Genomic DNA, 26,107 nt, shown 5'->3' on the forward strand with positions numbered 1-26,107 from the left:
TGAATAAAAATGATTCCAACAAACAGTAGTGATAAACACGGGATATGAAAAAATATCGGAGAAATAAGAAAGAAAGAAAGAAGAGTATCAAAGAGAGAGAGAGAGTTCTGGGTCGTGTAACTTATTCCTATCATTGAATCGAGGAAAAAATGACATCACCTCTATAAGTCGTCTTGCTCAGGCCCTATACCCTCCCGATGCCCCTGTATAAAGTGCTCTAAAAAGATTCAGACCTTTAATGAAACCAAAACCCCGAGAAGAGAAGGAATCTTATCGGAAAGAGTAAAGTGAGAGGAACATTTTAAAACAAGTTTCATCAAAATCATCAAAATCGGTTATGAAATATGGACATTTCAAAAAAAGTCTTGTTGTTCTTTGTATGGGGATCCTCAAATTGATAAACATACTTCAAAATGGCTGATTTTGTGGACAACTCTCCATTTTGTTTTGTACACCAATTTTCAGATTTACCCATTATCTTTTAAATTGCATCTTGCCTCCTTCTGGGCATAGTGTATGTCACGAGAGAATATAATTCACACCACATAAAAGGTCAGGAGGAGATAATGTGAAATATGTAAAAATAAAGGGGAGAATCTGAAAATTTAGATACAAATAGATGGAGACTTTTCAAATTTCCATTATTCTATAACCGATTTTTATAAAAACAATTTTTATATTGCTCCTCCCATAAATTCTTTCTGATAATATTGATACTCCCCTTGTATTTTGGTTTCCTTCACAGTAGGCGGTGAAGATAAGCCATGTTTAAGAGTTTTAAAATGTCACAGAGGTGTTATGCGCGTCATCCCTTTTCCTCTCACAACCGACACACTCCTCCACCTCTCACCCCCCCCCCCCCCCATCTCTATCCCTCGCTCCATCTCGTTTCCCTATATAAACTGCGCTCTCTCCTTATATATTGTAATTGTCCGTTGTTTTACTTTACAGACTCCCATCATTTTCACTCCATTACAGTTTGACACAAATTCACACAATGAATAATGACGTTAATGTACTAAAAATAATCAATGAACTTCATATTTTTTTAATCAATATGTATTTCTCTTCATAAGTATACTGGTCAGACGTGTCATTGGAAAAGGGAATAAGTCAAGAGGGAATTAAGTCTTTATTTTGTTTATTTTATTTCTGGCAAAAGGAATACAAATCATAGAAAATTGAACGACCAATCGAACGGTGGCCAGGAATAGAAAAAATGACACTGGTACATATTACAGGTTCTCTCATCACCAGTCGATGGTTTACACACATATAGGCATAAAAAAAATGCTAAAAATTCAGATGTTAATGTTATCAAAACATACACAGTGGCGGATCCAGGGGACACATCCGGCCCGTGCCCTCCCCCCCCCCCCCCCCCCTCTTGAGAGTCGCAGCAAATATTCTTAATGGGAATATTGTGAGGACAATTTTTTCGTTTGTAAATTGGACGTGGGATAAAATGAACTTCATTTTTTTAAGTAAAAACCTTTGCCAAATTTTGCGTGGGACAAAATTTTCTTCATTGTTAGTGAAACCTCTTTTTTTTGGGGGGGGGGGTGCTTGTCACATTTTGCACACACATAAGAAACGGATATTGAAGCAATGAGGACCATGTGAGAATATGCGAAACATGAAAGTTAATTTGATTAAAACGATTGATCAAGAAATTGTATTAATGGTTATAATTTATCATAATTTGTAAATAGCTCTGAATGAATTATTATCGTTTCATATAACATCAGGGACGTGAGTCCCTGATAACATCGAGCCATTTCCCCCAATGGTTTGGAAATAGACAATAATAAAAGTGATCATATAGCAAGGCCATTCTACTAGATACCACGTCGTATTACTATTGTTGACATTCCCAGTACCTCCACTAATTTCATCAGTATTTTATCTATTACTATATATTATCTATTACTACATATTACTTCTATAACCGATTGTAGTCATTGTCATTATCAAACCCGCTTGGAAAAAAGAAATCACAATGATTTTCCCGCAATAGCCATATCAAAACTAGGGGAAGTGCATGTGCAAGGTGGTTAATTTAAACTTTAATCTATCATGAGTTACCTGTGCATTTTAATTATTTTTTTTTACATAATGTTATACCACACGAACAAGGGTGAAACGGTTTCCTGGTGATCATTTTACCACAATAAAAAATTCAAAACCAAGAGCTGTAGGCCTATATTGCTTCCATATAACCATGGTATATAAGATGGTTTTGCAACTCATTGTAAAACAATGTTTGTTTGTTTTCATTTTTATTTGTCAAAATGTTCAAGCTTCTATTACAAGAGAGTATGCAGGCGGCACACCGGGGCGGCACAAGAAAAACCTGTGTCTAGTGATCACTTTGCTTGGGAAAGGAGTGGACGAAATGATTTGGCATGGTTGGTATTAAAAGCATTTTTTGTATTAAATCCCAAAGCGATCACTTTTTCCTGTACTATTACATCATTATTCATTACATAGTCATGAAATCGAGTACTGGTCCAATAAAGTTGACGATGGCTCGTTTGATCTGTTGATATCTCGAGCAAGCATTCCATGGCCACCACGATCTAGAGATGCACTCCTCTTCTTCTTTGATGTTGAAGCAGGCGCATCCTAGAAGGTTGAAGTACGCATCTCCAACCGAACGAGATACACTGGTATTCACTCTCAGCAAACAATCACGGAATCTACACAGAGGGTAGGGAGGGGGGGGGGCACAGATTAAATTAGATCGTAGAGATGGGAAAGAAATATATGAGATAAAGAGAAGGGGTCATGTGAAAAATAGGAAGAGGCAAAAACGATTAGAGAAAGAAGGGAGAGAGAGAGAGAGAAATGGAGATGTCGAGAGGGAGGTATGGTATAGGGAGAATAGAAAGGGGGAAAGAGAAGTGAGGGGGAGCGGGAGAAACATACATGTAGTTCACAGTTATTTGTCAGTTTGTTTCTAAAATGATTTTTGTTATACATAAATACATATTATCTGCAAAATAATAATGATGATTTTTTTATTGAGTAGTTTTTATTGACAACTTCAATTCATATACAAAATAAATTATATATAACAAATAGAACGTTGATGTCTTTACAGATACCTAGACAACTCATAAATTTAACATAATTTTTTCATGAATGTTACAATAAAACACAATATCAGACATCTTCCAATACATAATTATAAATAACATTGATGATAATTATATGCATCAAGAAGAAACTTCTACAGAAAATTCCAACATATTGATTTTTTTTTTCAGTGTCAAATAAAAAACATAAGAGAAATTTTCCAAATGCAAAAATAAATAAATAAATAAATCATTAATAAAACCTAAACGAATTGAAGCCATCAGCATGATGACGACGCTAAATCGATTATGATAACGCTTATAATGATTTGCAAAATCCCAACCCCTTCGGTATTTAATCCGATCAGATTTTTTTATACAAATGACATAAACAATGAAAAGTAATATTCAATCACAACCAGAGTTATTCAGATAAAACTAAAATCTATCATTGCACACAAAACATAGATGACGGATTAGTGTTCATGCTCACTGGGAAAATATTTTTTCTTTCTTTTTACAAGAGGGTCTTGCACTTTTCATCAAGTTGCACACTCTCCGTTGGGATTCTGGCGCATAAGCTGTCGTAATATCCAATTACATTCCTCTCAAGAACTCCTTGAAAGTCACTTTCACCGTCAATTTTTTTATGCAGTAAGAAATCGAATTGAAAACAATATAAAATAAGGTATCAGACTCCATTATACATCATTCGGAATTGCAACCGCCGGGAGCAGATGTAGACTTTAAAAAAATCTATAGGCCTATAAAATAAATATCAAAACCCAGATAATTCACCTGTTATGTGTAAAATGTAAAAGCTTTTCTGGATCCTCAATTGAATTTCCATTGCCAATTGCTATTAACCCATTTGATAACCACTGGGGAAAATGATTCAAGATGTACTTTACAGGCTTTTTCGGGTGATTTCTGAGGTGAATTAGGTGAAACTAATCGTAAAAGTATCCACATATGGCGTTGTCAGATATTACCAAATAAAATAATCTTTATTGTTAAATTTCGTCGATGTATGGACTACCATATCAATTATGAGATAAATAGGTGGAGATAGATATGTAGAATAATCAATGGTTTCATTGTCATGATCTGATACATTGGGAAAGTCAAATGATTTAACGCAAAGGCCTTCTAAAAAGTAGAAACGAGCACAACTCCTAAAATACATTATGGTGTTGTTAACTGGAACCTTGAAAAGAGGGTGGATTTATATAGGACAATTACGCAGAGAGAATTAAATTTTCCTAGATTTGTTACCTTCATAACGGAAATGGATTTTGTGGCGAGTCTATAACATCCGTTTAAAAAGTAGTGGCAGATCGACGGATTGGGTCGGGAGGGGGTGGGGCACGCCCCTTCTACCTTTACCTCAAAATTGTCAGAACCCCCTTTGTGCTCTTCAAAGCCCTTAGCATATATATATTTTTTTTGGGGGGGGGGGGGGCTTGTTAGGGGTTTTATAGATTTTGATAAAGTAATTTAGTGTACTTATGGGGAAGTGAAAACTAATCTTTGGTTGTCGTAAAATTTCTTGGCATCATTTTCAATGAAATCCTGGATCCACCCCTAGCTACGCAGAAGTGAATTGAACTCTCGTCATTATTTATGAATGGGTCCATGGCGGAATATCTAACAGCTGTATAACCTTGGTATTTCATCCGTCATGACTGTGTAAAATTACATGGTTATTATACACCAAGAGTATTATTCTATTCAATTCATAACTCTCTCATTGTACAGTATTGTTTTGACACTGGATTCTTTTATTTGTATACAAAAGTTTTTATATTTATAATGGGTGAAAATGATATACTGAATGACAAGCATTTTATTTTAAGGAAACCACAATCAAGAGGCGCTTCTCTTCAGGACAATCCCTTTGATGTAAGGGAACTAATATTGTAAGGTCATGCACAGTAAGTTATATTAATTAATAGCATAAAAAAGGCCTTAAATTGAAAGAATCTTAACAAATAAATGTGCGAATAACACCTTAGAGTCATCTAAGGATACTAACACTTTAATCCAAGGAAGCCAAGAACCGTGGAGCTACATTAGAACATACAGATACAACAATTCCAGTCAAAGGCAGAAATAACTGCATGCAACGCTACCCCAGGCCAGCGATCGCCATGATTTTATTTATTTACTTATTAATTTGTTTATTTATTTATTCAATTTATTTATTTATTTTTATAATAGGGCAAAAAAGTGTAAATTATAGTCACAAGACATACAATCGAGGGAGCGAAGCGACCGAACTATTATATTTTTCTCTCTCTATCCTACTTTAATTGTTCCCCACCCCAAGCCCCCCCCCCCCTCTAAAAAAAGAAGAGCGTTATAATCCCCACTATTGTGTTCAATAATGTTTCGTAAAATGAATTGATTAAATGAAACTAAAAATCTTATCCAATTATGTCAACTACTGACTAAAACAAGTGGATTTGGGGCTCGCCTCGTGACGTTATTCAAGGGACAAAAAGGAAATGTAGTGAAGTTATCTACGCCAGGACGTTATTTATGGGACCAAAAAGTCGATTTGACCAAAGACAAAATAGGAACTTATGGGCTTTATGGGATCAACAAACCCTCTAATCATGGGAGAAAAAAAATCAATTTATATTCTTACTTGACATCACATCGGCAATCACTGAGGGTGTAGAGACGATGATTGAATATACTGAATTTATTTTGCCAGCTTTCGATGGTATGAGGGCAATGGTCGTGTTCTCGACAACACATGTCCGTAGTCTCGTGTTCTCCGAGATCATCATAAGAACTGATAAAGAAGAAAAAGAAGAAGAAATTAATATATATAATGAAGCTTTAAAGTAATTTACAATGATCTAAACAAGGTTAACGACCATTCCGCGAAATAATTATATATATTCTTACCATTCTTACATTAATACGAAAAAATCTATTCATTGATTGATTCATTGACTGATTGATTTGTAATTCAACACAATGATTCATGTATATTTGCTTATTTATTATTTCATTCGATGATTCATCGTTTTATTTCATCACATGTCTATATTTAACCAGTATTATTGATAATTAATGCGTACTTTGTACATCACAGGCAAAATTCTGACCGGCAGACTAATAGTTCTAAACTGTAAAATACAACATGGCAGTAGTATCTCAAACAAGATCATCAGACGCCAAATACAAATTATCCCTCATTAAACATGCTTAAATATTTTCAGATGTTTATGTCTGCATTTTAAATTTATCAGCCTCTCCAGTACTTTGGCAAAGATTAGAATGTGGATTATTTTGGGGAATATATCAATTAACATTCCCATCATACAAAAATGCAATGACCGTTAAATCTATCCAGTGAATCATGAGCTCAAATTTTTGAGGTGCCATGCAGACATAGCACATGGGGCAAAATTTTTATTTAAAAAGCTACGAACGAAGAAGCGAGCGAGTTGAAATTTTCGACCTTTTTAAAACTAGAATCCAATTTGTGATAGGTTTTATCATAATATTCTGACAGTAATATTGGAATTCACGTTTTTTCCTTTCCCTGTCTCTCTTCGCCTTTTTTTCTCTTGGTCTTGAAACTTTTTTTTTTGGGGGGGGGGGCCTTTGGCCTCCAACCACCCCCATCTGTATACCAGTGTCTTTTGGTTGGCCCTAATGTTTTTCCTTGAGAGGTCGTTTTAATTTTCATTTTACGATTTAAGTGATTGAATGTCAGGAAGCTATAAGCAAAGTTTATATACTGTAATTTTCGGCCCAGTCCATACTTAAGAAATGGTTTTAAAAGAAATAGGGAAAAAGTCATTGCCGTTATTTTGATTTTGGGTAGGGATTTCGACAAAAATAAATTCTCGTGCAAATCGAAAAAATACATCCAAAATGATGTCATTCCATAAATATCATTCACACCATAATAGTTTTGGGACACATACATTTTTTAAGTAATAAAGTGGAAGAATTTCCAACACGTAGACGAGTTACTTATATTTTAACTTTTGCGAATTACTTTGTTTCAAAAGCATTCCATAAAGAATACCCATCATGGTGACATCGTTTCCCTTTTTACAACACGACATCGATTTCTGTTTTATCAGCTCTTTAAGACGTCATTTTTAGGTACACATTATTTAGCCAACATCCTCTATAATTATGATGACTCTCCACTTTGTTCGTGCTTGAATATACATGAAAATATACTTAATAAGTTACATGCTATATTGAAATCTTGATATCAGAATGAGCTTCTCTAAATTAAGAATTCCTTTTTACACGATTTTAAAATGATACACTTTAAAATAAAGCACTAGCGAGAATTCTATCTTGTCTGTATATCTGTCTGTATGGAGTGTAAGGGAAACGATCGTTGAGAAAATATTTCATTATAATTCCTAAAGATATTGAAAAGGGATTTGTAATCTACTCATTTCATGATGAATGTAACTCAAAATAATGTGAATCAGAAAGGGCCTTAATGGTTGGCACAGCAAGGCGGATGGGCGTAACTGCTGTCTAGTAATGTAGAATGATGAATGTGTTAATCATAGTAATAATCTTCTCCATGCAATAATGGACATTCACACTTAAGGCTTGGAAAAAAGGGAGGAGTATAGACTTACTCAGCGATGTTTCCCGCTCCACACCAAAGTGTCCCAGGAACGATGAAGATACTCCTCCTCTCTCTGCTGACTCGTTCATCCTCGATATCCAACTCTACACCTTCTTCGAAGACACCAAGTCCCTGATTATCAACCACTCTATCACCATTCCGAGTTTTATCCGCCATCATCAGATGGGCCTTCAAACTTTTCTCCATGTCTCGACATACTCTTCGGGCCTCCATGACTTCTGTCATCATCCGAATCGTAGGATGAAGTCTAAGCTCCTTCCTCGTGGTTCTTGGTAGGACAAAAACCTCTTTTGACTTGGTCGCGTTGTGGACATACTCCAAATTGACACTGGCAAGGGAGGGTAATTGGGAGCGTTTCAATGACCGTTGATTGAATCTGTGGATGATGCCTTCTGAAAGATACTCGGAGGAATATTTCATTTGGAAACTGGACCTGAATTCATCGATGTCATCTTGATTTTTTGTTGCCTTGCATTCCTTGAGATTGTACGATGGATCGTAGATATTACGAATGAGATGCCTGCCATCTGTTGCTTGAAGAATAACCATCCGGGCACCTCTGTGGTCGCCGACGACCCTCTGGATAGCCGAGACGTCGTCGAGTTGCAGCACGATCATGAGTTCATCCATCGACCTTGAGATGCTGAGGAAGTTCAACGATCTAATTTGAGATTGTTGCGATGACCATGGCGGTGACGAAAGGTGTGACGTCCTTGATGACGGTGGATTCCAGGCGATGTCGGCGCGTGACTGCAAACACCACGTTAATACGATTACGAAGGAAAGAATCAACGGCCGCATCGTCACGTCTTCCGACTTCCCGGGATGAGGGAATTACAGTGAGATTACTGGTGGGGTGAGAACAGTTTGAAGGTTTCGGACTGAACTAAGGACCGATTGAAAGGGCGATATTCTTTTTATATGACCATTATAATAGCCTCCTAACCCCGCGCTCCTCCATCGTCCGATGGGACGTAGGTCCGGTGCCAAAAGCGCCAAAAACACTTAGTCTTTATTTACAAACATTTTAATACCATGACCACTGTAAAATATGCAAAATAAATTATTATTTGCCAATATGGCCAAACCCTTTTGCTGTATCATGTATATTAACCTGTTAAATAAGTAAACATAATAATTCCATAATACAAATATCCGAATGTAGCTCCGCCGTTATTTTCAGTTTCTCATATCTTAATATGCTTAATGTTTCCTATCCATTTTGGGAAATATACCGTCTGAATAACGTCCAGTTAGTATTCCACTTTCTATATACAAAGCATCAGCTAACAACAAAATACTCCAATTGATTAACTCATTGATATTTTTCGAGTCCATTGTAATCAGCAGATACGTGTAATGCGTTAATAGTTTTTTCATAGGTCTGTATATTGAGAATATGTTTTGAAAGGATTGTAAATGACAGGGTCTTTGTACTATATCAAATAGGAACCGGGTCGATTTCAGAAAACCATTGTCACGAACCGTCACCGGTATATGAGAGGGACTCCATAAAAAAAATAATGAAAGGGAGAGGTACAGAGAGAAGGGATATGCAAATCAGGAAAGGGATTTCTTGTGTAATTCTACTTCGATGATTGACCGACGAAAGTTTGTATATTGGATTTCGTTCTAAATCGAATTTATTTTCTGTTCGGTTGTTGTTGATTTGTGTTTATCAACGACGTGCAGTTCAATTATTTTGTTGAGGCTATCGGAAGAAGAACATGAAAGCTGACGATATTATTAGCGCACTGCACTAGAATGGAAATCGTGATTAACATAATCACGTGACACTATAAAAAATGAGAATATTTAAAGGATTTTAATATTAACCAAAATAAAAAGGATGAGAAAAGGAGGGGGTCCCTCGTCTGGCAGCGCATCAAGCACTGCCAGTGTAAACTGCCCGCGCATCAAGCACTGCCAGTGTAAACTGCCCTCTGTCCTGTCTGTTTATTGGCTCGTTGTTTTTTTTTCTTTCTCTCTTAGGGGGACAGGTCCCCTCCCCCCCCCCACCCCGCCCCGCTTCCGCCGCCTATTGCGCTGGGACTACCTTATGTCATATTTTTCAAGTTGCTGTAGCTGCATACCGTTGTTGAAAATGTTAATTCTGTATGATTTTGGATTATATCTCTGTCCTGATACAATTTATATGCTATGTTTATTTTCCAATTGTCCACAGTGTCATTTGATTTGTGTATTCACAGCTGCAATTAATTTGTTATATTATTTAGGAATTTTTCAATTGTTTACAGTGTCATTTGAATTGTGTATTCACAGCTGCAATTAATTTTTAATATTTTTTATGATGTATGCATGAATTTCAATCGAAGTGAATGAATAATAAAGATTCCTACAAAACAAAGTGATAAAGATTGATATAATGAGCCTATTTAACATTCTACATCTACAAGTATTTCCTTCGACCGAATTAGAGGTCATATTTTTCATAACTTATCCAATAAATTGAAAATGATGAACTTTATCATCTTGTTCCCCTACCCTGATCGCTATATATTATATTTCATTATTGAACTGATTCAGAAAAATAGAATTCTTATAGCAATTATTTGAGAACCATATTTCAAAACGTAATGAATTCATCAGTGAGCTTTGCACATGGATGAAAGATATTGGCACGTGTCCCCCATCGAATTCATTGATTCGTCCTTACACCAAGAGGACATTTTACACCACCTAAGCCACAACCTTTTCACAATGGACAAGTTCATAGCTAAATCGATTAGTCAAAATACTGATCAATGTGTTAGTGAAGATGTGGCAGACAGAAATAGACCAATTTGATGGTCATTATTGCCAAATTAAACCATCGCAATATTTATCAATTTCGACCATATTTGATTTGATGCTTATTATCAACACTTTGGTTATTTCTGCTTATTCTTTTCTTAAGCGCATGCATGCAGCTAATACCTCAGTCACATTTGCCCTAAGGCGGTCGTACGGCGAGTCGAAAACAGCCGTTTTATCCACTTTGATTGAAACCACCTTTATGTAGCTGGTACAAAAAATATTAAAGCGGCTGTTTTCGACTCACCGTGCGGTCGCCATAGGAATAATATGACTGAGCTAGAAACCTATTATTTGTTATGGACAGGCGTATGGACCTAGGGGGCGGTGCGCGATTATGTGGCGTCACAAAGTTAACAATAACATTGATCTTAAACATGATGCAGCCCATTTCATAAAGGACTTGCAACTGTTGTAACTTTGCCATAATGACGACTACCATGGCAACAGTGCTCAGCAGCCAATCAGAATCAAGGTTTCCACGGTAGTTGCCATAATTGCAAAGTTACAACAGTTGCAAGTCCTTTATGAAACGGGCCCCAGGATAGACTTCACCTCTAATACCCATGGCCTTGGAAAGCGGGGGTGCTGAGTGTATCATTCTCTATCGGCAGCACCCCCTGGAATTCTGGTAGGTGTTACAAATGGAGAAATGTAATAAAAATGACCTTTATTTTGTAATGAAATCCCCCCTTTTCTGCTGGTCAAATTTTTCCGAACCAAAATGACCTTAATTTTGTCGTGAAACCCCCTTTTTTGGGGGGGTAGACAGATTTACACCAGCACCCCCAGTTTAAAAAAAAGAGTTCCCTGGGCCCTGAAAACAATATACTCTGAAAATATCATTACCTTTATATTAAATGGAACTCATGTGGTGAAGGTCAATGTCTTGGTTTTGTAACAACCTATTCTACTATAATAAAAACAATTGTCTGAATACCTTTTCCTGGTTAATGGTTCATTAACGCATAGGAAAAATAAAGATTCAAGGTTGCACAGACCAAATGAGAAGTGGTTTGGCAACAAACAAAATATCAACTACTAGTATTTTAACTTGGCTATAATAAGAAATCTGATTTCAAAAATACTGTTCGAAATTGTATGTATACCATAACTAGAGTTGTTGGGGGGGGGGGTTGCATGTAAATTGTAGAATATATATAGCTTATTTATGATGTATGGGTTTTTCTGAAATAACAAGACAAAACAAAACAATATTATTTTGACCGACATTACTACACCCAAAGCAAGCATGTTAGATAATACAATTATAAAAGGTTATGTAATTCTTTCAGGTATGTCTGTGTCATTGTACTTTTACTATTTCCTATTAATTTTTGTTATACATGAATTTTATTTTACTATGCTTAGTTTTATAATGATCATCAACTTTGTCTACCAAATCGTAGACCATTTGCTATTATAAATTGATTGCTGGAGAACAGAAAGAATTGATAACTTCCATACTATATGAAAATTAATAAAACTGTACGTACATGTTCAATAATAATAATACAAAAATATGCATTAGTCTATGCCGTCAGTCCACTTAAACTTTTATAATGTTGTTTGTTTTAGAATAACTTTCATGTCAGAGAAACTATAGCCCCCTGTACTAAAAAGGCCAAGGTTTTCATTAACTAGAATATAATATGTACTGATGTAATATTAAAGGGGAAAATCAAACCTAAGAGCAATTAAAAAAGTAGGAAAAGCAAATTAATGATAAATGGGGAAAAACATAATAGTAATTTGAATAATTTGAATCAAAATATTTCTTTCTTGTGAATTGATGTTACATACGATCTGTATGTCATTTAGACCTTAATATAAATTCCATGAAATGCAATTTTTTACAGGTTCATGATGATTGAATATATCAAAATTCAATGATATATGGAATGTACAAGTAGAAAATAATTTCTTTCTTTTCTATGAAAATGGCATTTTACAAAATAGCTGGAGAAATTTGGGTAGCATGTACCACCTATTGGTTATCATTATTTTCACAATTGCACCACCAAATAGTCATATGCATTTTGTTTAATTACAAATTAACCTAGCTGTACTATTCCAATACATACTTGCAATTAAAGTTTGTTTCTCTCAGTTCTTCTATTTCACTTTTTCTTCATTGATGTCAGAGTTTGAAGGATAAAATTGTAATCCGTAAATATTCATTTTTGTATTAATTTTGATTTTAAATCCTTTCCCTGATAAATTTAAGAGGAATATTTTATCCATTTTAAAATCTACTATTCAGATTGTTCATTTGCTGTCAACTGGATTTTACTTTATGCAAATATTTTTGTTTTATATAAGAAGTGTATTTCCATGACAATTAACAATGCACTGGGGATATTCCCCATCAAAAAAGGAGTAATTCTACAGAATAATCTTTTCAAGTAAATAAACATAATGTAAATATGTTATTATTCTACAAGAAAACCTATAGTTGTAATATGTTAATACTAAAAAATGTGGGGTATGAACTTGAGAGAAACTGTGGATGAAGGGATATTTTATTATTTGTATGGCAGTATGCATTACAGATGGTGCTTTATACACTAACACAGCAATCACCAACTAACTCATTGCTTAATCACCAATCTTATCTCACTCCCCTTTTATTTTGGAATCCCCCAACTGGGGCACTAGAGCTATAGGTTTCACAAATTAAATAATTTAATCTTGGATTATAGATAAAACTCACAAATACAACACAAAACTAACAGTACCGGAATTTAAATCTGTAAGCATATTTGGAATTTAAACTGAATTCCTAAAAAAATGTAGAATTCTGTCTTCATTACTAATTTGTCATATTATATAGTACAATAATCAAAAGTATTATTGATGCCACCCAATATATGTAGTATCCCATTTTCTTTGAAATAATATGTGTTGGGTAAAATTCTTTGAGATTTAGTGTAAGAAGAATATTTTTAATCAGCCAAATGACACAACTCTGGGTGTTTTTAAGTGTAGATAAGTAAGTTTCCCAAAATCTCTTTTGTTTTCATACATTAACAAGGAATCAAACAAAATATATGCACAAGCAAATACAGAACAAACAAACATAAAACATGGGTATTCTAAACCACAACTCAAACCATTTTACCTCACAGAAACTTCACCACATTCACTCCCAGCAAAGACACTGATACAAAATTATGTGTACTTCAGGACACAGCTAGTGTCAGGCAGAGCTAGACTCTATTCAAGGCTTTTATGATCAAGTAAAATTTCAGTCACAACCATCAATATCTAAAGTATCATCATCAGCAGACTCAATACCATGTAGATTTCAGTTGTCATTTATTTACAAATATTAAAGACAGGGACAAAATCTCTCTGAAATAATACAAAGTAACCATGCAACAAATGGAATGCCTCTGGTGGTCTCACCTACATCACGCGATTCAATATAGCAGCAGTGCTGACTTTGAAAACTACTATAACTCGCACAAGATGTTCAGTGATACTTGCTTACTCTTATGTCTTATGAACTAGACCAATACATTTACAGAGATATGATGGTAATTCAACAAATACCCCCCAACATTGCCAAAGTTAATTGACCTTACTTGACCTTTGACCTTGGTCATGTGACGTGAAACTCATGCAGAATGTTCACTGATACTTGATTAACCTCATGGCCAAGTTTCATGAACTAGGTCCATATACTTTTTAAGTTATGCTATCATTTCAAAAACTTAACCTTTGGTTAAGATTTGGTGTTGACGCCGCCGCCATCAGAAAAGCGGTGCCTACAGTCTCACTCTGCTATGCAGGTGAGACAAAAATGATAGATTTATGCATGTTTGCAACATGGGTTATCTTCATTAAAAATTAATATAATAAACCCTTTATTAGTCATCTTTCCCTCCCCCTTCAAAATACTTTAGCATCAACCCTCAATTCATAATTAGGAGATGAAGGGGGGATACGATGCTTAACTTAACATTTCATTTCACATTGCAAATCATATTAACACCATGTGCGTAAAATTAATTGCTGAGGTTTTTTTCTCCAGAAAAGAGAGTTTTGATCCATACCTTGCCTGTACAAAATGGGAAATAAATATCTATAAATCAATACCAATTTCAAGTATCACTCATAATTTTATCAATATAATTTGATCATCACAAATTTTGGATTATCCTCAAGATTTAGAGCTGAGTAGCCAAAGATCCTTTTTTTTTTGAAGGACAAACAAGAGTCATTATTCCATTCAATACTATATTTTTTTAATCAAAACTTAAAATAGGCTTCAACAACAGAACATTATAAATGCACCCTTGTCAAGTGCTACATGTAGGGTGTTGTCAATTCAATTTCAGCCTTTTGGGACATTACTTTCTGAAAAAAAGGAGGTTAAATGCTGGGATCAGAAATATTGTAATATCTTGTTGAAAAATGAGTTTCCTGTGTAGAAAAATACAATATTCAACAAAAATTATGTTTTTTGGTCTCTGAGGTTGCTTCAGCTATAATATTCAGTGCATATAAATCAACCAAAGTATCCTTGGCACTTTAAGATAACTGAATATATTATTACTCCAGTTTTAGCTCAATTAACCATCAATATGATTTGCCCAAATTCAATGAATAATTCTGCCAGCATAACCAGCCAAATGTGTACATCACCTGGGTCATTTGGACAAATTTCTTGCTAAAGGAAATCACCATCCTGGATTGGGTGTACACTTGCAACATAGATTGAAAGGCAAGAGTCTGAACCACTACACCATGTGTCTACAACGATTCGGCTGAACTGCAGAAAGTCATGCAACTTAGCTCCACTTGGTGTTCAATCTTCCTTCCAATAACGTCTTTAGATATCTTCTTCCGATTCTCATACAAAGAAATTCCATAAGCTAACTTCAGCGGCTAGGTGTTAGCCATCACAGAAGAAGCAGAAATAGGATTGTATTCTCGATTATCATTTCATTGTTTGTTGCGTTGAAGATCCTTGTTGTAATGGCTTTTGTTCTTGTTGACCAGTTCTCATTTGTGAGGCCATTTGTTGATGTTGTTGTTGTTGCTGCTGCTGTTGTGAAGCATGTTGCTGCTGTTGTTGCTGATGAGGATGTTGCTGAGGTGGCAAGGGCGCTTGCATGATCCCTGCTGGCTGATTTGAAGTCCCACTTGTTGCCACTCCACCGGCAGCTCCTGTGACTCCTTGTTGCTGCTGTTGCTGGGTGAGTTGTTGATGCTGCATGTTCTCTAGATGGGACTGCTGTAGTCTCATACGCCTTCGAGTGTAGTGTTGCCAATGCAGAAGCTGCTGATCCTCAATAAACTTGACACACTGAGCATTGGCTAATTCTCTCCTGAAGTGTTCATACTGCAACAGCTCCAAGAAATGAAGACACTGTGGAAATCTAATACCAAAACAAAAAGGGTAACAAATGGATCACTATAAAAAAATAAATCAATCAAGCATTACATACACATTTAAGTCTTCAAATGTCAATCTCTAACATGTTGGTATTTGCTTAAGACCAGATAATGCAAAAACATGTGCTATTTTAGTACCTCTGCTATTTCAAACAGGGACAGATTTCTGTAGTCCTTCAGAGATATGACTTTAGACATGCTCACCAGTATACATGTGTATATCTTTCTAGCACCGCTTAATTTTAGTAAATTCAATTTTATTGACTCATTATAATGCACAAGACTTTGAAACAAGCCTGGAAATTATATGGAAATTATATGTAAATAATATTTACTAAGCTAATGTCTGTATTCTGAATTCAGTTCTAATTTGATCTCTGGTATAAAGTAATATTTTAAATAGGTATGTATAGCCAATCATGACACAAATCTCTATTAAACAGGTTCAATTTGACAGCTTATTTCACACACAGGCCATTCAGAACTGTCTGGGAATAATTACTAAAGGTTTTCTTCATCATTAATCATAAAGAAAGAACTCTGAAATATACTCAAGGATCTCTTTTTTATCATTCTAATAATAAGAACAAATGGAATGCCTCTGGCCCTCTCACCTGCATCACGCGAATCAACATAGCAGCAGTGCTGACTTTGAAAACTATTATAACTCACACAAGATGTTCAGTGATACTCGGTTACTCTTATTTCCACGTTTTATGAATTAGACCAATACACTTACAGAGATAGGATGGTAATTCAACAAATACCCCCAATGCGGCCAAAGTTCATTGATCTCACATGACCTTTGACCTTGATTATGTGACCTGAAACTTGCACAGGATATTCAGTGATACTTGATTACTCTTAGGTCCAAGTTTCAAAAGTCCGATCAATAAACTTGCAAAGTTATGATAGTAATTCAACAGATACCCCCATTATGGCCAAAGTTCATTGACCTTTGACCCTGGTCATGTGACCTAAAATGCGCACAGGATGTTCAGTGATACTTGATTACTCTTATGTCCAAGTTTTATGACGTAGACCAACATACTTTCAAAGTTATGATGGTAATTCAACAAATACCCCCAATTCGGCCAAAGTTCATTGACCCTAAATGACATTTGACCTTGATCATGTGACCTGAAACTTGCACAGGACGTTTAGTGATACTTGATTACTATTATGCATAAGTTTCATGAATCAGATCCAAAAACTTTTAAAGTTTTGATTGTAATTCAACAGATACCCTCAAATCGGCCAAAGTTCATTGACCCTAAATAAACTTTGACCTTGGTCATGTGACGTGAAACTCATACAGGATGTTCGGTGATACTTGATTAACCTTATGTCCAATTTCAATGAACTAGGTCCATATATTTTCTATGTTATGATGACATTTCAAAAACTTAACATCAGGTTAAGATTTTGATGTTGATTCCCCCAACATGGCCTAAGTTCATTGACCCTAAATGACCTTTGACCTTGGTCATGTGACATGAAACTCTAATAGGATGTTCAGTAATACTTGATTAACCTTATGGCCAAGTTTCATGAACTAGGTCCATATACTATCTAAGTTATGATGTCATTTCAAAAACTTAACCTCAGGTTAAGATTTGATGTTGACACCACCGCTGCCGTAGGAAAAGCGGCGCCTATAGTCTAACTCTGCTATGCAGGTGAGACAAAAACAGTGCACCCATGATTTTATGTTGTGATAAAATCTATTATGTTTTCTCTCATAAAAAGAACACATAATCTTGTGATAGACTACATGTAGATATAAAGTCATGGGGAAATGATATTACATAGCATTAGTGATCTCAATATTCTAATGCTCAGACCTTTCTTATCATTCCTTCAAACTTCCTCAAGCTTTTTGTTTCGATTTCTTAGAGTTTTCTCTTTTCTATGAATTCAACTGGTTACAAGGGTTTCATTTTGTTTAAGGAATAGCACCATATATTGCGCTGGAAATGGTATCAACTTTACAGCAGATTTTCCAAATCATATTCAATGAGTGATGGTATAAGCATACTTCTATAGGTTACAAAAAAAAGAAAACAAATAAAGTTGATTTAAATAAGTCTTAAATGGATTTCAATCAAACTCTGATTCTTACTTGAGATATTTGGCATACTTAGGCTCCTTCCAATATTGAAGATACTGAAGATAATTAACAAACTTTTTATCTTTGAAGTAACCTCTCTGGGCAAGAACTGTAAAATGAAAGAAAAATATTAGAATAAGAATTGAAGATAAGGGATGTAGCACAACATAAAAAGATTTATCACAAGTATTCTATGAACAATTGTGAGAATTCCTGTCTCTTACATTGCATATACTATTAACACAATATCAAAAGGAATTTTTTGTTTTGTAATGTCCCAAAACAACATGGTTCAATAAAATATGAAGAGATTGTAAGGATTTTTAAAGTGTAAGCCAGTATTCTGAATTTGACGAACATTTCAGGAACTGCATTAAGAGAGTAGAGGTATCTACTATTCATACTTACAGTTAAGATAGTGAGGGTTGGCTAGGCACTGAACAAACTCCAATTCCACTTCAAATCGGATCTGCTCTTGGTCTTGAGGAGGTTCCATTCCTTTATAAGACAAATATACAAAATAAGAAAAAAGATGAAGCTGATTAGAAATACACTTAATGTACATCTACTTTTATGATACTTAAAATTGATTTTCATTTGGCGTTACAGCAAAAAATTTAAAAATATATTCAAAAGTATACTTTCTTTTGACGTATATACTCTTTTATATTGACAGTCCTCCTTTGTCTTTTTTCTCCTTGTTCTACGAGTACATTAAACTATCTCATGTACACTTGTACAGTATTGTAATGCTGGTAGAGTGACTCAATATAAATGGAGTAACTCTCATGCATATATGCACTTTTGTATGTGTGTATGAATTGTTTGCAGATATCTGCCGCCCTCTATATGCGTCTCGTAGCTTAGCTACTAACAAAAAGGACAAGATGGCCACGTAAACATCAGCAAGTTAGATCTCATCATCTCATTATAACTTTTTTATATTTATATTGTTTTAAAATGTAATAAATATTGTACAGATGTCGGAATGAAAGGAGGAGAGCTAGAATGAAAAAAAAGAAGAAAATAATGGAAGGAGAGAAAGAACGAAAAGAAAAGGGAGAGGAAGGGCAAAAAGCAAAAAAATAAAATAAGGAAAGAAAGAATGAAGGAAATTAAAAAAGGAACTAACAAGTTATATCATAACCTTGTTCATTGAATGAGTGCTAACAAGAAGGGAAAAAATAGAGAAAGGATCAGCCTAGAAAGAAAATAAGAAATAAAGATAGAATAAAAAGGGACTAGCAAGCAGGAAGGATAAAAAAGAAAGAATGAGGAAAAAATTCAAACTTCAAGCAAAAAAATCCAATCATCTAACAAAAATCATAACGATATTTAATGTTTTTTAATACATTCTTAAAATTCTAAAGAACTAAAATGTTTTAGAAATGAATAACATTCCAAAGTGAAACATTGTCAAACTTAAAAACGGTGGCATCATACACAGGCATCTATCTATCATTACAAGTTTGCATCAATCACAACACGACTCAAAATGAAAGCTGAAACAACTAGATCTAGTTATCATGGTAATTTGTTGTTCCTCCGATTCTCAAAATTTCCCGCTAATTTTGTAATTATTTTGGTGGAGAAACTGTTTATCATGTGAGATTGTTCGCACCATTGAGAACCTGCTCTGATCCGGCTACATACCTAGCTAATAACCACACAGGCAGGAGGCCAGTTTGTTTGCAATGTATTGAGTTACGTTAGCAAGAAAATCACCGAAGTTTATTGATTTTATTGTTGTCTCTGCTTCTTAATTCTTCATCATGGTTATTTGATGAAAATTCGTCACTTTTAAATAAATATATGAACTATAAACTATAGGCCTAGTATTTTGTTCAATATTCTGAAATACGGGACAAATAGGCATCCCGGGAAGTGTTTGTCGGGACACCGGGACAAAGTAGCAAAATACAGGACGATCCCGGGAAATACGGGACGCCTGGTCACCCTGGGCCTGGCCTGATCTGGGCAATCCTGTATTTTAGGGGTCTAAATTATTTTAGGTTGCTAACTTCAGGCAACAGCCATGACAACAGCTCCAACTTCCAAGACCGTTGTTAACGGTAGTTGATAGTGCATACGTACGTGCCGGGTATGGCGGGCCGTTAATGCCATTATTATAGGACTAGTATACAGCTACACGCCAGTCGCCTATGTACTGTAGTAAAGTTGTATTTACCAGTGGGGTATCATGCGATATATAGGGGCCAGGGGGTGGTATAGAATAATGGTATACCTAAAGCCGTCGGGGTGTCACGTGACCCGGGACTAGTCATGGCCGGGCCGGGGGGGTATGCAATGAAGAAATAATAAACGGCCCGCCATACCACTTGTTCACTGCTACCACCCTGCCTGTGGGGAATCTACAGGTAGGACTATGGTATGCCAATGTTGTACAGAGCACACACTTTAAAAAATCATTAAAATATCACTTTTGTGACCAAAATTACTAATTTCCATACAGTTGCAATTTATTTTTCATTAGTAACTTGGGAATAATTTTTGTATTCACCAGAGCGCTCAAAAACTTGAATTTGGGGCATATTTTTGTGTACGCCCTCTATTGGTGGAAAGTAATATGGCAAGAAAATTTTCATTTTTTGATCTCTATTTTTAATTAAGAAAAAAATGATTTAAAGAATCAAATTTAAATAAGAGTCAAGTTGTATGAATAATAGGTGTAATGGAAATTGTCAGTGCAAAAAAATCAAGCATTCGCCCCAAAGAAAAGGAGAAAATAAGCCAAACATTGCCACCCTTATTTTGCCACACATGGTAGGTATGTGACAAAAAAAAATGAAAATCCTCAAATCTCAATGAATTTGGTATCATTTGAAAGCCCTTAAAAAGACCTTTCAAATGATACCAAGAACTCAAATTTTCATCAAGAAATTATAAAGTTATTCCAGTTTAAGTCGCGCATATTTATCCAAATTTGTGGTCATTGTCTTAATGTAAAGTCAATGGAGTGCATAACCGATTTTTGTGACCATTTTGTGACCATTTTGAACCCAAGTCTTCAACGGGCTCTAACTTCTTTGTTTTTGAGCCCTTTGAAGTAATTTTGGTATCAATGGAAAGGTGAAAGAAAACTCAATTGATGTGTAATCATTTCACTTGGTAATTTTTCTTCTTATTATGCGTAAAATAATTTCTTTTAATTAATTCTAATTAATTATGCAAATTACAATTACTCGCCTCTTTTTTTTGCCAAATGAAGGTGATAATGAGAGATAATTTGTATATAATTTAGTTGGCATCAAAACAGCATCATGTAGATAATTTCCTAAATGAATTTGTTTAAAGTATTGTTTTTGTAATTTCTAATGTATTTCTTTGTTTTTCTGATATAAATTACAATTAGCTCTTTTTCAACTTTAGTATTGTGTACATGTATGTATGGGGTCTTTTTTTTTACAAATGAAAAATATCATTCCTTTTGTACATGTACTTTGTATGGTATAACAAGTGGAATGCCTCTGGCCGTCTCACCTGCATCACGCGGTTCAATATAGCAGCAGTGCTGACTTTGAATACTACTCTAACACGCACAAGATGTTCAGTGATACATGGTTACTCTTATGTCCACTTTTTATGAACTAGACCAATAAACTTACAGAGATTCACCAAAAAACCCCACCATGGCCAAAGTTCATTGACCTTACATGACCTTTGACCTTGATCATGTGACTTGAAACTCAAACAGGATATTCAGTGATACTTGATTACTCTTATGTACAAGTTTCATGAATCAGATCCATAAACTTTCAAAGTTATGATGGTAATTCAACAGATACACCCAATTCGGCCAAAGTTCATTGACCTTTGACCTTGGTCATGTGACCTGAAACGTGCACAGGATGTTCAGTGATACTTGATTACTCTAATGTCCAAGTTTAATGAACTAGACCAATAAACTATCAAAGTTATGATGGTAATTCAACAGATACCCCTGATTCGGCCAAAGTTCATTGACCCTAAATGACCTTTGACCTTAATCATGAGACCTGAAACTTGCACAAAATTTTCAGTGATGCTTGATTACTATTATGTCCAAGTTTCATGAATCAGATCCATAAACTTTCAAAGTTATGATGGGAATTCAACAGATATCCCCAATTCGGCCAAAGTTCATTGACCCTAAATGACCTTTGACCTTGGTCATGTGACGTGAAACTCATGCAGGATGTTCAGTGATACTTGATTAACCTTATGTCCAAGTTTCATGAACTAGGTCCATATATTTTCTAAGTTATGATGACATTTCAAAAACTTAACCACAGGTTAAGATTTCGATGTTGATTCCTCCAACATGGTCTAAGTTCATTGACCCTAAATGACCTTTGACCTTGGTCATGTGACATGAAACTCTAATAGGATGTTCAGTAATACTTGATTAACCTTATGGCCAAGTTTCATGAACTAGGTCCATATACTTTCTAAGTTATGATGTCATTTCAAAAACTTAACCTCAGGTTAAGATTTGATGTTGACGCCGCCGCCGCCGCCGCCGTCGGAAAAGCGGCGCCTATAGTCTCACTTTGCTTCGCAGGTGAGACAAAAATACAAGTGTGCTTTTCTGATGTATTTTATTGTTTCAACAATTTGTTTATAGATGGATAATGTAGCTTTCATTTTGGAGACCGTGGGCATTCGATTCCAATTTTTTTTTAGGAAGGATGAGCAGCAGAGTCTGATTGTGTAAAGATGTAGCATTGCATGTAATTCAAGTATCAAGAAGGAAACATAAAAATTAAGCTTTAATATATGCATTTCTTAGATATGTATGATTACAACAAAGGCCATGTTCGAGCACTCCTTTTTTAATGAAAAATAAGTTCATATTCTAGCGTGAAATCACTGCACATAAATAAAGCTCTGAACAGCAACAAAAACAGGCATCAAAGCTCCAACACTCAAAACAAGAGAACAAAAGTGACACAAAAACTTATACAAATCCCATCCCCATTTCAACTTATGAACACAACCCCCCCCCCTCCTGCACCCTTCTTGAAAAAAAATAATAATTATAATAAAATAGAAAAAAAATGAATAACATAGAAAAAAAAAATAGACAATAGTGGAAGTGAAATATTTCCTCTGAGAGTGAAAAATTAAACAACAAATTTTTTGCATTTTAATCATGGGCGGAAATTGGCCCCAAAGGTAGGGGGACGCTGGCATCGGCGGCGAAAGCCAACAATTTTAGGAGGGACCACCAAATTATTTTGATAATCAAAAAAATACACCAAAGGTTATCAACCAAAAATTATAGGGGGACGCAGAAAACTAAATTTGACAAGCAAAAAAAAAAGAAAAGAAAAAAAAAAGGTTATCAAAAAAAAAAATTTAGGTGGGGGGGATCGTCCCCCACCTCAAATTAAGGGCGGGGGGGGGGTACACTTCCCCCAGCTTTCGCCGCCTATGGATGCTGGCAACTCTGACAAGTTAAAAAAAAAAAGTTTATCCCCAAACTGTTGTAAGGTCATTTTGACCCAAAAAAGAAAGAAAAAAAAATGTATTATTGTTACATGTCCCCCTATTATTTTGGGTAGGGGGACGTGTCCCCCTGGGATTTCCATCCATGAATTTAATTTTAGAAAAGTCAACATTGATATTCCACTGTCAAAAGCAAATCCAGTTTCCAAATGAAACGATAATCAACCACCTAGACTCTTGACTTGAGTCACATAACCTTGGGATGATAAAATCTTTCTGTGACAAATGTATGTATTAAAATCAATATCAGAATAATTATCTACGGTATAATGACAGAGATTTCCCAAAAAAGGCACAACATAATCATCAAGTAAGCAATTTACGATCTAGTTCAATCCAGCATGAACGACTCACTATCGACCGCTCCCATCACCCTGCCAACCGCAGGCGCATCGGGCAGCTCGACTGCCGAGAGACCGGCTGTGACAAGGGTAGCATCGCCCTGCCAACCGCAGGCGCATCGGGCATCGATATCACAACACATCAAGTGTGTCATCGATGCTGCAGGAGCTAGGATGGACATCCCTTCAACAACGACGGGAAATCTCTCGCCTTGTGATGTTCTACAAGATCCACAACGAGCTTGTCCCATTCAACTCTGATGCATACATCACCAAATGTACCAGATCAACAAGAGCTGTTCACACTCAAGGATATCTGATGCCTCAATCAAGGACCCAACAACATCAATGCTCCTTCTTCCCCAGAACCATCAAGATGTGGAACACTCTCCCAGTAAATGTTGTGACAGCACCATCAACCGAAGCCTTTCGTCTGCAACTGACGAAAGGCAACAACAGCTAGATCAATACCTGTTTTTACTTGCACCATGTATATATTTGGCACATACACTTTATCCTTGTGACACACACCTCACCAAGTTCTGCAAGAATCTTCAGGATTGAAGGAAGCAGACTACACAGAAGAAGAAGAAGAAGAAGAAGCTCGACTGCCGAGAGACCGGCTGTGACAAGGGTAGCTGGCATCTCTTATATCTGGACTGCGCAACGTCAGAATCGCGTAGGTTTGGATTTTTTGATAATTCAAATATATTTCCAGTCAAATTGTATACCTAATCGGATTCTTGTTTTACTTACCATAAAAAAATTTCGAACATTTACGCGTCCAAAAATTTGATGAACTTTCAAGCTCCGATATCCACACTTTACAGGCGAGTTTCCACATTGAAACTTTAATATGTATGATGGGGTGTCCAAACTTCGCGCACTTTTCAAAAATATTCATCAGGCTTAATTTTGTCCACAAATTATTCATAATTTATACAAAACCAATTCAAGAAATAGTTACAACACTGACAGCAAGATCGTAAACTATAAAATCATGGACGAAAATGTAAAGTAGGTCAAGGGGTTTCGCCGTTAGCGCGATCTCAAAATTCTATTCCGATTGGCGAATGCGGGCTGTGCTGGAAAACCGTTCAGAAAAAGTGTGACCTAATTTCGCGCACCAAAGCTTTTGTGGAGATTCAAACAAAAACTCAAGCTCAAAAAGTGAAATATTTATGTCAGATTGCTGGCAAAATGCTATGGAATCGGTTAGTACCACATTTAACTCACATTTTTTATGATTTCTGCTTGTAAAATGGTGATATCGTGATGCTTGTTGCTTTCTTCAAAACGGGCGCTAATGGTGACAAATTTGCCGATCTTTTGCCAATATTTTCATGAATACTGGACTAATCCTAAAGAAACTTTCAGCGAAGGGTAATTTTAGGTCGCTTTTCACATTGATGATGTCAGATTTTAACGATATTGGCTAGTTTTGGAGATAATGACCGTCCGCGAAGTTTGGACACGCGCGAAGTTTGGACTCACTGCCATACAGAAAGAGCACATCTTCAGCTGTCTGTTAAAAGGCACGAGATTGCACCTACTATGTGCGCATGCGCATTAAACCCCATTTTCAATGAGCCGCCCCAGACAGAGGCGATGCCACTCGCAGCAAAACCCGCGCGAAAACCGTGCCACCAAAACCAGCGCTCGCGATGCCCCGTATTCGCACATAGCTACACATGGAGATATAAGTGAGAACAAGGTTACATCATGTTCATTGAATGAGTGCGCCATACCCGGCACGCATTACTGAACTACCATTAACAACGATCTTGGAGCTGTTGCCTGAACTGAAGTTAGCAACCTAAAGTAATTTAGACCCCTAAAATACAGGATTGCCCTGATCTGATACCATTTTTAAATGACCATGTCAATGAATTGAAGACACCAAGTTGCATATGCGGGACTGAGGTGAAGTCTGAATTTGATCATGTTCCATTCCATTCCAACCCGCGTAATTTTCTACCACAGAATTAAAACACAAATCCAAGCTTCAAATGTTTACCAAATAATCAACTGGTTTTTGTTTTATCTCAGGATTTAGATAGTCTATAGGTCTATTCTACATAGCCATAGGCCTACCTTGACTTTGATGCTGCGAATTTCCTGCCATTTTTTTGACGTTCGTTGACGTTGTCGGAGCCTCGACAAAGAAGATTTTTTTAATAGGCCCTCAACGTTAATGTTGGTACAGTCCAGC

At 35.8% G+C, this 26,107-nt stretch overlaps 2 protein-coding genes across 2 annotated transcripts; both read right to left on the bottom strand.

Moving 5' to 3' along the window:
- Window positions 1–1,028: 1,028 nt before the first annotated feature.
- On the bottom strand, window positions 1,029–8,789 carry LOC121408784. Its single transcript, XM_041600417.1, has 3 exons — window positions 7,709–8,789; window positions 5,728–5,877; window positions 1,029–2,699 (listed from the first exon to the last, which is right to left on the bottom strand). The coding sequence occupies exons 1-3, from the start codon at window positions 8,518–8,520 to the stop codon at window positions 2,483–2,485; spliced, it is 1,179 nt and encodes a 392-aa protein (XP_041456351.1). The 5' UTR covers window positions 8,521–8,789; the 3' UTR covers window positions 1,029–2,482.
- Window positions 8,790–14,574: 5,785 nt separating this feature from the next.
- On the bottom strand, window positions 14,575–26,101 carry LOC121408786 (mediator of RNA polymerase II transcription subunit 31-like). Its single transcript, XM_041600419.1, has 4 exons — window positions 25,990–26,101; window positions 18,455–18,544; window positions 18,059–18,155; window positions 14,575–15,920 (listed from the first exon to the last, which is right to left on the bottom strand). The coding sequence occupies exons 1-4, from the start codon at window positions 26,018–26,020 to the stop codon at window positions 15,479–15,481; spliced, it is 660 nt and encodes a 219-aa protein (XP_041456353.1). The 5' UTR covers window positions 26,021–26,101; the 3' UTR covers window positions 14,575–15,478.
- Between the last annotated feature and the right edge of the window lie 6 nt (window positions 26,102–26,107).

Source organism: Lytechinus variegatus, chromosome 2 (assembly GCF_018143015.1).
Source record: "Lytechinus variegatus isolate NC3 chromosome 2, Lvar_3.0, whole genome shotgun sequence".
Classification (NCBI taxonomy): Eukaryota; Metazoa; Echinodermata; class Echinoidea; order Temnopleuroida; family Toxopneustidae; genus Lytechinus; species Lytechinus variegatus.